Here is an 11,073-nt window from a genome sequence, read left to right as displayed (position 1 = left end):
ATCCAAAACAAATTCATCGTTGATCACAGTCGCATTAAACTTGCGACACTCTAACACTCTGACAGTCATATGTCCGAGAAAAGTAATAAGGCAGGGCTTCCTTTGCCTACGAATCCTCCGTGCTGGCTGCATTGTCTACAGCTATGCCCCTGACGCACATGCACATTTTCTAACTCAGCGCAGGAACACTCAATTAAATTCAACATCAAATTAACAAAATACACCTCGTTCAACCACAAATAAGAGATACATAACAGCGACTTCACACAGAGGCTCTGGCTTAGGGGCCCCCCGTTCGGTAATCCATCCCTGGTTACAGTCTGTACAGGCCTGCTTCTGTGAAAGAGGAAGTAGAAAGAAGAGACCGTTTGAGAGCTGCTGTGTTCTGACAAAAGCCACACAGTTGGTGTGGCGCAAGTGCGAATTTCAAAAGTCATGTTTCTCACGACATAGCCCTGTTGTGGTTGGAGTGTTGATTTTTTGATGCTTTGGATTAAGTATCAACTCTGTTAGAGTTGGAGATAAACAAGCTTGCTGTATTTAATAGAAGACTAACTCCTCGCTATTTTAGTATGAGCAGTGATGGATCAGAGTAGTGTACCAGTGGTGGTGAATAGTGAGGAACAGTCTGCAGTTTCAAATTATTAAATATTTTGGTCTTGATCCATAAGTAGATTTCCTTTACTGTTCAAAGACACTGTGTTAATATGAATCATATATAATTATAATTATTATTGTGATGAATAGAGTTTTTCCACTGCAAGTGGAAATGTTCCACTCATCTACTTTACACAGTAGATGATTTATGTGCACTTTCTACACACAGCTCACAGCACGGACAGGAAACCAGACCAAAGCCACAATCTCTCACCTCCTCCCACTGTGCAACCTCTACATAGAAACAGACAAGATAGAGATGGAGAGAGAAAAGAAAACATGAAGTAGAGTTAGAGAGACATTCAGACAAAAAAGTAATATAATAGAGTGATAAACTGCATTATATTCAGTTCTCTTGATGATTCTCACAGTATACTCTATGTGCATAGATAGCCAGACAGCCCGGGGGAAGGAATGATGTTTAGTTTTTTATGCTGTGTAAATTATAGCAATCATATTTAATTATAATTAATATTATAATATTATTATTTTTCCACTGCAAGTGCACCCCTCTGCTCATCTACTCTACACAGTAGATGGTCTGTGTGCACTTTCTACACACAGCTCACAGCACGGACAGGAAACCAGACCAAAACCACAATCTCTCACCTCCTCCCACTGTGCTCATTGTAACATCTGCATAGCAACAGACAAGATATGAAAAAAATTCATTTTTTAAAATAGAACCTTTACAAAACATAGTTCCAAGAAGTGCTGTATTACTGGAACAAGGCCACAGTTGCTTTGAGTTGCTGCCAAACTATCACCTTTGGTTTTACACATTGGATGTTTGAGCCCCGTTTTGATAACTGACCGGCCATAACCATCTTTGACAGGATTCCTCTTCTCCTTTGGGTGTCTGTCTATGCATCTGTTCCTCTTCTCCTTTGTGTGTCTGTCTATGCATCTGTTCTCTGAAGCAGTGGTCAGTTGTGTTCAGTTCTTTAGTGTGTTCCGTGTCCCATGTTGCAATTGGATTGTGATGCAATGAACCTCCGTCATGGTAGTGCAGCCAGTAGGGCTAAAGGGGAAGTGAGCACTGTCCCTTTAAGAAGAAGAAAAGCTTATGGAGACAAGGGTTGAAGTCACTGAGGTATTTGGCTGTTTATCGAATGTTAACTATGTCAGGTTCAGTTGGTCTGCAGTTCATTGGTATCAAGGTTAATTCACATGTGTTTTAATGCACTGTTGAAGGCAGAGGTCTGCATGTACAGGTAGTGATGGATAAAGTGAGGCTTTGTGAAATACTGACATGAATACTCAGGTACAGAGCAATGCAGCACCCTGGACAGCTCCCACACATGGATCAGGACTTGTTTCTGGTTCTCATGCTGAATATTAATAGACATGAAACATTGTCTTCTAACTGAACTTCTCCCAAGTGGTAAAGGCTTTTGGGCTGTGGGTTGTTGGTCTCAGAGGGAGCAGAAGGAGCGGTGGGAGCGGTGGGAACTAGAATATCTTCATAACACGTGGTTAAGGAAAAAAATCTCTTCCACAAATATTGGAAGACTGGTATTCTCCTCTCCTCTCTTTCAATGACTATCTGACTATTATTTACAAGATCAATGAAATTAGCCATGTTCAAATGAAGAGCAGATTCATCATGCCCTCAAAATGTCACTTCCTGCTCTCCCATGTACAACACCACACTGGTTAGCCTCTTCATTATCTCACCATTTTTAGTTAACTGGCTATTTAGATAACTGCTTTTGCATGCTTATGGAAACTGCTTGATCGGTCAATCCTTACTTTGCCGAATAGCTTTAATTCAAGACTAAATGTAACGTGTGACACTGATTTCTCGTGTCTGTCAATTGCTCTAACTAAATTAGATAGATCTGCAAACCTTCAAACAGATTGCTAGCACATGCAGCTGTCCTCTCAAACAGCAGGCATGGCCAATGTGTATGTGTGTGTGTTTGTGTGTGAGTGTGTGTATGTGTGTATGTGAGTGTGTGTGTGTGTGTGTGTGTGTGTGTATGTGAGTGTGTGTGCAGACGTCCTCTCAAACAGCACAAATGGCCAGTGTGTATGTGTGTATGTGTGTGAGTGTTTGTGTGTGTATGTGTGCATGTGAGTGTGTGTGCCGCTGTCCTCTCAAACAGCAGGCATGGCCAGTGTGTATGTGTGTATGTGTGTGTGTGTATATGTGTGTGTGTGTATGTGTGTATATGAGTGTGTGTGCAGCCTTCCTTTCAAACAGCAGGCATGGCCAGTGTGTATGTGTGTGTGTGTGTGTGTGTGTGTGAGTGTGTGCAGCCGTACTCTCAAACAGCAGGCATGGCCAGTGTGTATGTGTCTATGTGAGTGTGTGTGCAGCCGTCCTCTCAAACAGCTGGCATGGTCAATGTTGTATGTGTGTATGTGAGTGTGTGTGCAGCCGTCCTCTCAAAACAGCTGTTATCGTCCTCAAAATAGGGGCCAAGGTGTGTCATTCCACTCATCGCCATGGGAACCAGTGAATTTGATCTACAGCCGTTAACGACAGACCATCTCAGCCACACAGCAATGTCGAAGTTCTCACGTGCAGAAGATAACTTTCAACCAACATGTCTTCTCTTAAAGGGACAGAGCACAATTGCTGTTCATTTTATGCAGGGTGTCAAGTATCCAGACATAAATGTTGACTATATATCACCGCTCCCAACTGCTGTTCTGGGTTCTGTTTTGTAAGATTAGAACATCAGTTCAACTTGATGAACTGCATAGGCAGCAAGCCGTGAATTTGCTATGGGTAATATTTAAAAATATTTTTATGGAGCATTAAACATAATGACAGTATTTCCAAATCTAACTTGGGACTATCCGGACATGTCAGTTGTATTGCTATATAACCATTTAGGTCCTAAAGTATTATAAATAAAAAGACTTATTTTTCTTTTCACTTACTGTTACCAGCCAAGAGACACCAAACAGAGCCTATATAGTCTCTACAGCTGATGGTAGGCCTGCCAAGCATGTGCAAACACAGCCTATATAGTCTCTACAGCTGATGGTAGGCCAGCCAAGCGTGAGCAAACAGAGAAGTGAAAAAGTGGTTTGTGGTCAGGTTTTTTTTACCCTTTTAAAAAAGTGCACTGTAGCCCACAGCACATTTGGGAAGTGTTTCATATGTGTGTCAAAACACTAAACTTATTATTACTCCCCTACCCCCAACATGTCAGTACAGCTCAACATCAGACTACTTGTTCTATCATTAGAGATAAACTATATAATTGAACTTCAACTTAATTTCTAGGGCAGTGAACAGAGGATACTCCACAGAGGAAAAGAAAACTTTAAAAGACAGAAAAAATATATAGGAAAACAGAGAGGGTGACCAAATAAATGGATGAAAGATGCACAGTTGGAAAGTAGTATCAACTGTTAGAGTTGGAGATAAACAAGCTTGCTGTGTTCAATAGAAGAATGCTTCCCCGCTCCCACCGCTCCCACTGCTCCCACCACTCCCACCGCTCCCACCACTCCCACTGATCCTCATTGGGCTAGGTGACAGTTGGAAAGCATGGGATAAGCTAAATTGGGCTAGGTGACAGTTGGAAAGCATGGGATAAGGCTGCATTGCGCTAAGTGCATTGCGCCCCGGAAAGCATGGGATAAGGCTACATTTTGATAGGTGACAGTTGGAAAGCATGGGATAAGCTAAATTGGGCTAGGTGACAGTTGGAAAGCATGGGATAAGGCTGCATTGCGCTAAGTGACATTTGGAAAGCATGGGATAAGGCTACATTGGGCTAGGTGACAGTTGGGAAGCATGGGATAAGGCTACATTGCCAGAGAGGAGGCAGATGGTAAGCAGCCCTACTAGATATAAAAAAACATACACGCAACAACAAGTTTTTTTTTTTTTAAACCACTTCTTCTTTCCAGGGGTATGGCGCAAGTTCTATAACACGGAACAGCAGCTAACTAACTGTCAGAGAACCACTCAGAGTCTGCGAAAAAGGACACCATGGGGATCCCTTTTCTCTCTTTACTTCTTTGTGAGTAAACACTAATGTGTTATTTTATAAATTCTCCAATTGTACAGATGACAGATAAAGAAATGACTGATAGCACAAATAAGGTGTATGAAGGTTCCCCCTGCATGTATATGTATCTTTCTATCAGAAAGTATCCGGAACAGACATGAACTATCATTTGACTCTATCCTACTCTAGTTGTTCACCTTGCATAGGAGTTCACCACACATTTTTTACAGTGTTACAAATAGATTAGTGAGAAAGCAAGACCTTGAAGTAACTCAGATTTTCACTGCTGATTACTTCTATGTTTGTCAGTACGGTTACAATCAGTGATTTTAAAATATTGCACAGTTCATAACCGTTATAGTGCTTTTGTTGAGGGGATGAGGAACTCTAGTGTTATGATGTTAAATACTGAGCCCTGGTGGTGGACATATGGTATGACAAATGCCTCACAGTGCAGTGCATGAGTTCTATTTGACACAGTACTGTATATTTTCATTACTATTCTTATAAAACAACAACTGTTTTAGCAGTTTATCTGTTTGCATGCTTTTGTCAGAAAACTACAATGTAGGTATATATCATAAACCATTGCAGGAAAGATAAACATCTGTGAAAAATGAGGGAGAATGCAGACAATAGCAATGTGGCTATATTGATGATGCAATTTAAGCTGTGTGTTTTGCATGACAGATGAAGAAAAATGAAAAAGAGATATGTATGTCTAAAGCTATAACTAAAATGATACCTAATGTATAGTGTATATTTTTCATATTGCAGCCGTGGTGCCACAACTGTACTCTGTGCACTCTCAAGGTAAAGAATATTTAACTTTATGTCGTAGATGTCTTGAATTGAACACAATAGTACTGCTGGCCTGTATTACTTCAATGATCACAGCCTGTAGACAGTTAGTCTGTCAAACATTCAGAGAGACAGAGAGACAGATTTCAATGATCACAGCCTGTAGACAGTTAGTCTGTCAAACATTCCGACACAGATTTCAGAAATAAAGATGAATGTATCGGATGGAAATATGAATGGAGGGATGGATGGATGAAGTGATTAAGTTCTCTGCCTTTGCAGTTCTGCCAAAAGCCACCGTGTCAGTAAGTCCATACTACGCTGGAGACAGAGTGTCAGTAAGGTCTTCACAGAGTCCATACTACGCTGGAGACAGAGTGTCAGTAAGGTCTCCACAGAGTCCATACTACGCTGGAGACAGAGTGTCAGTAAGGTCTCCACAGAGTCCATACTACGCTGGAGACAGAGTGTCAGTAAGGTCTCCACAGAGTCCATACTACGCTGGAGACAGAGTCACTCTGGGGTGTGACATAGTGAAGTACACAGATTGGGTTCAGTACACCTGGTACAATAATGGCACTGCTATTCCCTCTGAGACCCATCAGACCATCACTGTCACTCTCCCTGATAAGCCTGGTCAGCACCAGTATGCATGTAGGGGCCACCGGCTCACCAGTCCTCAGATATCCCAGCTCAGTGATGCCTTATCCATCACTTCATTAGGTGAGTAAACTCATAACCAAGCAGTTAAATAAGCAATGGAATATTTGTAATCGTTTTGGTCTGGTAAAAAAATATATACAGTATATATTATTTTTTTTTTTTCATATTTGTTCCTTTTCAGAGAAGCCCATGCCTACACTGACCATAGAACCAAGCGATGTGGTGTTCATTGGAGAGACACTCACTCTGAAGTGTGACATCGAGCATCAGAATGACTGGACAAATAAATGGCACCTAAAACATCTGGGGTATAGATTCCAGGACAGAGACTTTAATATCTGGCAGGGGTTCCTGTCAAAATTCACAGGAAACACATTAACCATCAAAGAAGTGGCAAAGTTTCATCAGACCACATACAGTTGTGAGGTGCGGAGGAATGCCAGCTCCATGACATCATACAGTAGCGATCCATTTCCTCTTACTGTCAAATGTGAGTTGATATTGACTACATTCTCCACAACCGTTAATTAAATACTAAACCTTTAAATATTTGTTATGCTATGGGTTTGTTGAACTCACAACTGTGGTGTGTTCTTAGAAATGTCATAGTCATTTTTATTTAACTGTATTACACTTGCAAATGAATCCGCCAAGTTTGTTCTGGGGGTTAAAAACAAAGAGGAGGAATGGATGTACAGAGAAGAAAACATGAGCATCTCTCAGATTTTTGCAATAACCGTTTTACTACCACTACACTAGATCTGGGCTAAAAGCTAAACCCTCTTTACAAAGCGTGCCAACAAGAAGTATGGAACTAATGCCGTCCATTTAGAACGTAGTCCTCCTAAACGTCATCCTAAAAGTAGTTTAGATTGTAATTTAAAAATACATTTGAGCTCAACAGCCAATTCAAATGACACCCCTCCCCTCCTGAAGCAGCGTGTTGATTGGCTGGAACCAATTTTAGCACACACAGAACGGACATCTTGAGGATCCTGAGGAGCATTTTGCTGAATTTGACCAACAAAGTGTATTGGATTAGAATTGCGGACCCCACCTTTACGAAAATACTTAATGAATGGCAGAGAGTTCAGTTAATTTCAGTAGAATTTAACTTGCACTGTTGTATTATTAGTCTGTGTGTGTGTCTTGATCGCCCCTGGTAGATGCCTTTAAGTTTCCGCTGTCTCATTTCCACAGCCCTACCCAGAGCTAGACTGACCATAGAGCCCCAGAGTCCTGTGTTCACTGGAGAGACAGTCACTCTGAAGTGTGAGATAGAGTCTCACAGTGGATGGACATATACGTGGTTCAAGGACTGGAGCCCTAATCTGGTGTTTGAGTCTGAGGGAAACACCTTCAACATCACAGCAGCTGCCCAATCTGATGAGGGCCAGTACTGGTGTCAGGCAGAGAGGAGAGACAGACCCACAGCATCAGACACCAGTACGGTTATTCTCAGTGTAAAAGGTGAGTAAGGTTATTTGATATTGCTAAATCATAACAATCCCCTGACTGTCTGTGTAAAAGGTGAGTAAGGTTATATGATATCGCTAAATCATAACTATTCCCTGACTGTCAGTGTAAAAGGAGGGTAAGGTTATATGATATCTCTAAATCATCATTATTCCTTGACTGTCAGTGTAGTCCATTATAGCTCCATGTCCTAATATAGTCCATCAATTGCAGTCATGTAGTAACATTTTTGTCTTTTTATACAGATATATATATTCTCTGACAGAAAAGGCACAAACATATGGACACAAAAAGACAGACAGACAGACAGACAGACAGACAGACAGACAGACAGACAGACAGACAGACAGACAGATTAACCTCAAAGTGTAAACCTCACAGATTATTCATAATTCATTCATTATTTTGATTTATTTAGGATCAAAGCCCAATCTCACATTAAGTCCAGGCCACCAGCTCCTCACAGGAGACTCAGTGAATCTGACATGTGAGTTGGGTGTTTCCTCTGGTTTGGTGTTCTACTGGTACAGAGACACACAGACCTCTGATCCTGTGGCCCAGACTGATGGAAACTCCTACAGCATCATCTCTGTTCAAGTCTCTGATGGAGGACAGTACTGGTGCAGAGCTGGGAGAAGCAAGGCAATGTACCACACACAATGGAGCAATGGTGACTGGGTCAATGTCACAGGTCATTATCATTTTTAATCAAATATTGTGTATTCATTCTTAAAACAGTTGAGTGACAGTTGAAGATAGCAATACAGTTTTTACGTGTGATTGAGATCTTCATATTAGAGATTAGTGGATTATCAAAGGGGTGATCCATTTGTATTGGGTGTCACTTGAAACCGTCCAATAGTTGATAGTTCTATGTTCGTTCTCTGTCCTCTGAATAGACAGTCCTAAAGCATCAATCATCCTGAAGTCAAACTGGACAGAGTATTTCAGGGGAGAGAATGTCTCTCTTCGATGTGAAATCCAAGGTGGGGGAGACAGCGACTGGGAGTACAGTTGGTCTGTGGACAGACCTACAGAGGCCTTGGCTAGTTCTGCACAGGAGTATACCTTTGCCTTTGGACGTGACGCCGGAGTAACTAAGCCTTTGGACGTGACGCCGGAGTAACTAACTACACCTGTAAAGCAACACACAAGAGAGTTGTATTCCATTCGGCCACCAGTGAACCTGTCAGTATTAGAGCTCTAGCAGGTACGCATATGTTATCATCCATCCAAAATCTTTTGATTTTACATATCAGTGTTGCTGTATTTCATAAATATAAATACCGGTATATGTCTTATGTTTTGGAAGAACTTTCATTTGAGGTCAAATAACTTTAACAGAATCAGGCCTTTTGGCAACACTGCACCCTTTAGTGAATATGGTTTCTATAAGTTTCCAACAGATGTATGGCAAAATGAAATTGATATAATTGGTCTCTATCATTGTATCTGCTTAATTGACATGAGGATATAGGCAACATGTGCTTTTTTATTCTAAACATATATAAAGTGTTGTATAATATGTAGTGAATGACTTTTAACAACTCTCAACGTCTGTCAACCAGGGAAACCTCAAGTAGATCTCAACATCAACAGGGAGTCTTGGCTGACTGAAGGAGACTCAGTGACTCTGAGCTGTGAGGTTAGAGGCTCCACTACAAGCTGGAGATTCCACTGGTACACAATGATCCCACGCAGTAATGCTGTATCCTCAAGTATGTGTAAGGACCCCGGGTACTGCGAAGAGCTCATCTCAGACAGCATCAGTGGAGCTGGAGGCTCCTACACTCTCAGCCCAGCTGCTCTTAGACACACAGGGGTTTATGTGTGCAGAGCAGAGAGAGGAGAGCCAGCCTATCACACAGAGTTCAGCCAACCTCAGCCACTCTGGGTCACAGGTGAAGTTTTATCCTGTAAAGATTGCATGTATTTTGAAGCTGTCATGCCTATATTGCATAAGCTGAGTCATGTCTATATTGCATAAGCTGAGTCATGTCTATATTGCATAAGCTGAGTCATGTCTATATTGCATAAGCTGAGTCATGTCTATATTGCATAAGCTGAGTCATGTCTATATTGCACAAGCTTTCTATACTTAATTGGTATCTTATATTAATTTGACTTTTTGCGGGAGGATTCAGGGGGTATGGTGGCATTAGAAAGATTACATTTACTCGATTACATTTAGTCAATAATAAAGTGAGTTTGCACAAGTTCATCTCTCTCTGTTTAAGTGAGTTTGCACAAGTTCATCTATCTCTCTTTAAGTGAGTTTGCACAAGTTCATCTCTCTCTGTTTAAGTGAGTTTGCACAAGTTCATCTCTCTCTTTAAGTGAGTTTGCACAAGTTCATCTCTCTCTCTTTAAGTGAGTTTGCACAAGTTCATCTATCTCTCTTTAAGTGAGTTTGCACAAGTTCATCTCTCTCTGTTTAAGTGAGTTTGCACAAGTTCATCTCTCTCTTTAAGTGAGTTTGCACAAGTTCATCTCTCTCTGTTTAAGTGAGTTTGCACAAGTTCATCTCTCTGTCTCTTTAAGTGAGTTTGCACAAGTTCATCTCTCTCTGTTTAAGTGAGTTTGCACAAGTTCATCTCTCTCTCTCTGTTTAAGTGAGTTTGCACAAGTTCATCTCTCTCTCTTCAAGTGAGTTTGCACAAGTTCATCTCTCTCTCTTTTGGGCTTCAGGTCTGGCTCCACCCGCCTCCTTGGTCATCAGTCCCAACAGACATCAGCACTTTGCAGACGAGTATCTTTCATTGAACTGCTCAACACAGGAGAGCTCTACTGGATGGGGTGTGGTGTGGTTTATTTCTGGAAGTATCCAAGTGTTCTACTGTAAGAGCAAACACATGTTCTTTACACCTGCGCAGACAAACTGACAGTGGAGTGTACTGGTGTCAAAATGAATCAGGGGACAAGAGCAATTCGGTCAACCTCACAGTGAATGGTAAGTATGCCCGATTTTTACTCTGATCCTGATGCTAACAAAACATACTGAGCACTTAACCTCAAGGGGTTAAGATAAGACCTTTAATCGGGTAAATATAGTTCACCTGAGCATTGTTTAATAGAATTGATTCTAAACTGCACAGATACCATATGGTCCCAGAATTACATTTCTCATAATGGGGTTGATATCGTCACTCAAATGTAAGGACATTTAACACTGAGGCTTAATTGCACTCCTCAGTGTTATTCAGTTTCTCTTTTGCGGATCTTTTTTGTTTGCTTTTTACACTGTAGTGACTGTTGTGATGTTAGAGTTAACCTTTCAGGATCAACTGCCATTTTGACACTCTGTCAGTAGCTGTATAGCATTCACATTATGTACTATATGTTAGCACAACTACAAATACAAAGAGTGTGAGTGTGTGTGTGTGTGTGTGTGTGTGTGAGTGTGTGTGTGTGTGTGTGTGTGTGTGTGTGTTTGTGAGTGTGTGTGAGTGCGTGTGTTTGTGTGTGTGTGTGTTTTTGTGTGTGTGTGTGTGTGTGTGTGTGT

General features: G+C 41.2%; 1 protein-coding gene across 1 annotated transcript; it reads left to right on the top strand.

The window, feature by feature from the left end:
* Window positions 1–5,414: 5,414 nt before the first annotated feature.
* LOC116224581 (B-cell receptor CD22-like) lies at window positions 5,415–8,697 on the top strand. Its single transcript, XM_031584759.1, has 6 exons — window positions 5,415–5,444; window positions 5,715–6,155; window positions 6,277–6,585; window positions 7,296–7,565; window positions 7,990–8,262; window positions 8,471–8,697. The coding sequence occupies exons 3-6, from the start codon at window positions 6,285–6,287 to the stop codon at window positions 8,695–8,697; spliced, it is 1,071 nt and encodes a 356-aa protein (XP_031440619.1). The 5' UTR covers window positions 5,415–5,444; window positions 5,715–6,155; window positions 6,277–6,284.
* The last annotated feature ends 2,376 nt before the right edge of the window (window positions 8,698–11,073 follow it).

The sequence above is a fragment of the Clupea harengus genome, chromosome 18 (genome assembly GCF_900700415.2).
Source record: "Clupea harengus chromosome 18, Ch_v2.0.2, whole genome shotgun sequence".
NCBI classification, from domain to species: Eukaryota; Metazoa; Chordata; class Actinopteri; order Clupeiformes; family Clupeidae; genus Clupea; species Clupea harengus.
Note: the sequence above shows the minus strand (reverse complement) of the source record. Positions and strands in the feature narration are given on the sequence as shown.

Bases quoted from the DNA above. Each gene is read 5' to 3' on its own strand.
- LOC116224581 (XM_031584759.1), top strand. From the start codon at position 6,285: ATGCCTACACTGACCATAGAACCAAGCGATGTGGTGTTCATTGGAGAG. The intron at 6,586-7,295 runs GTGAGTTGATAT...TCATTTCCACAG, and splicing joins ATTTCCTCTTACTGTCAAAT to CCCTACCCAGAGCTAGACTG. The intron at 7,566-7,989 runs GTGAGTAAGGTT...TGATTTATTTAG, and splicing joins GGTTATTCTCAGTGTAAAAG to GATCAAAGCCCAATCTCACA.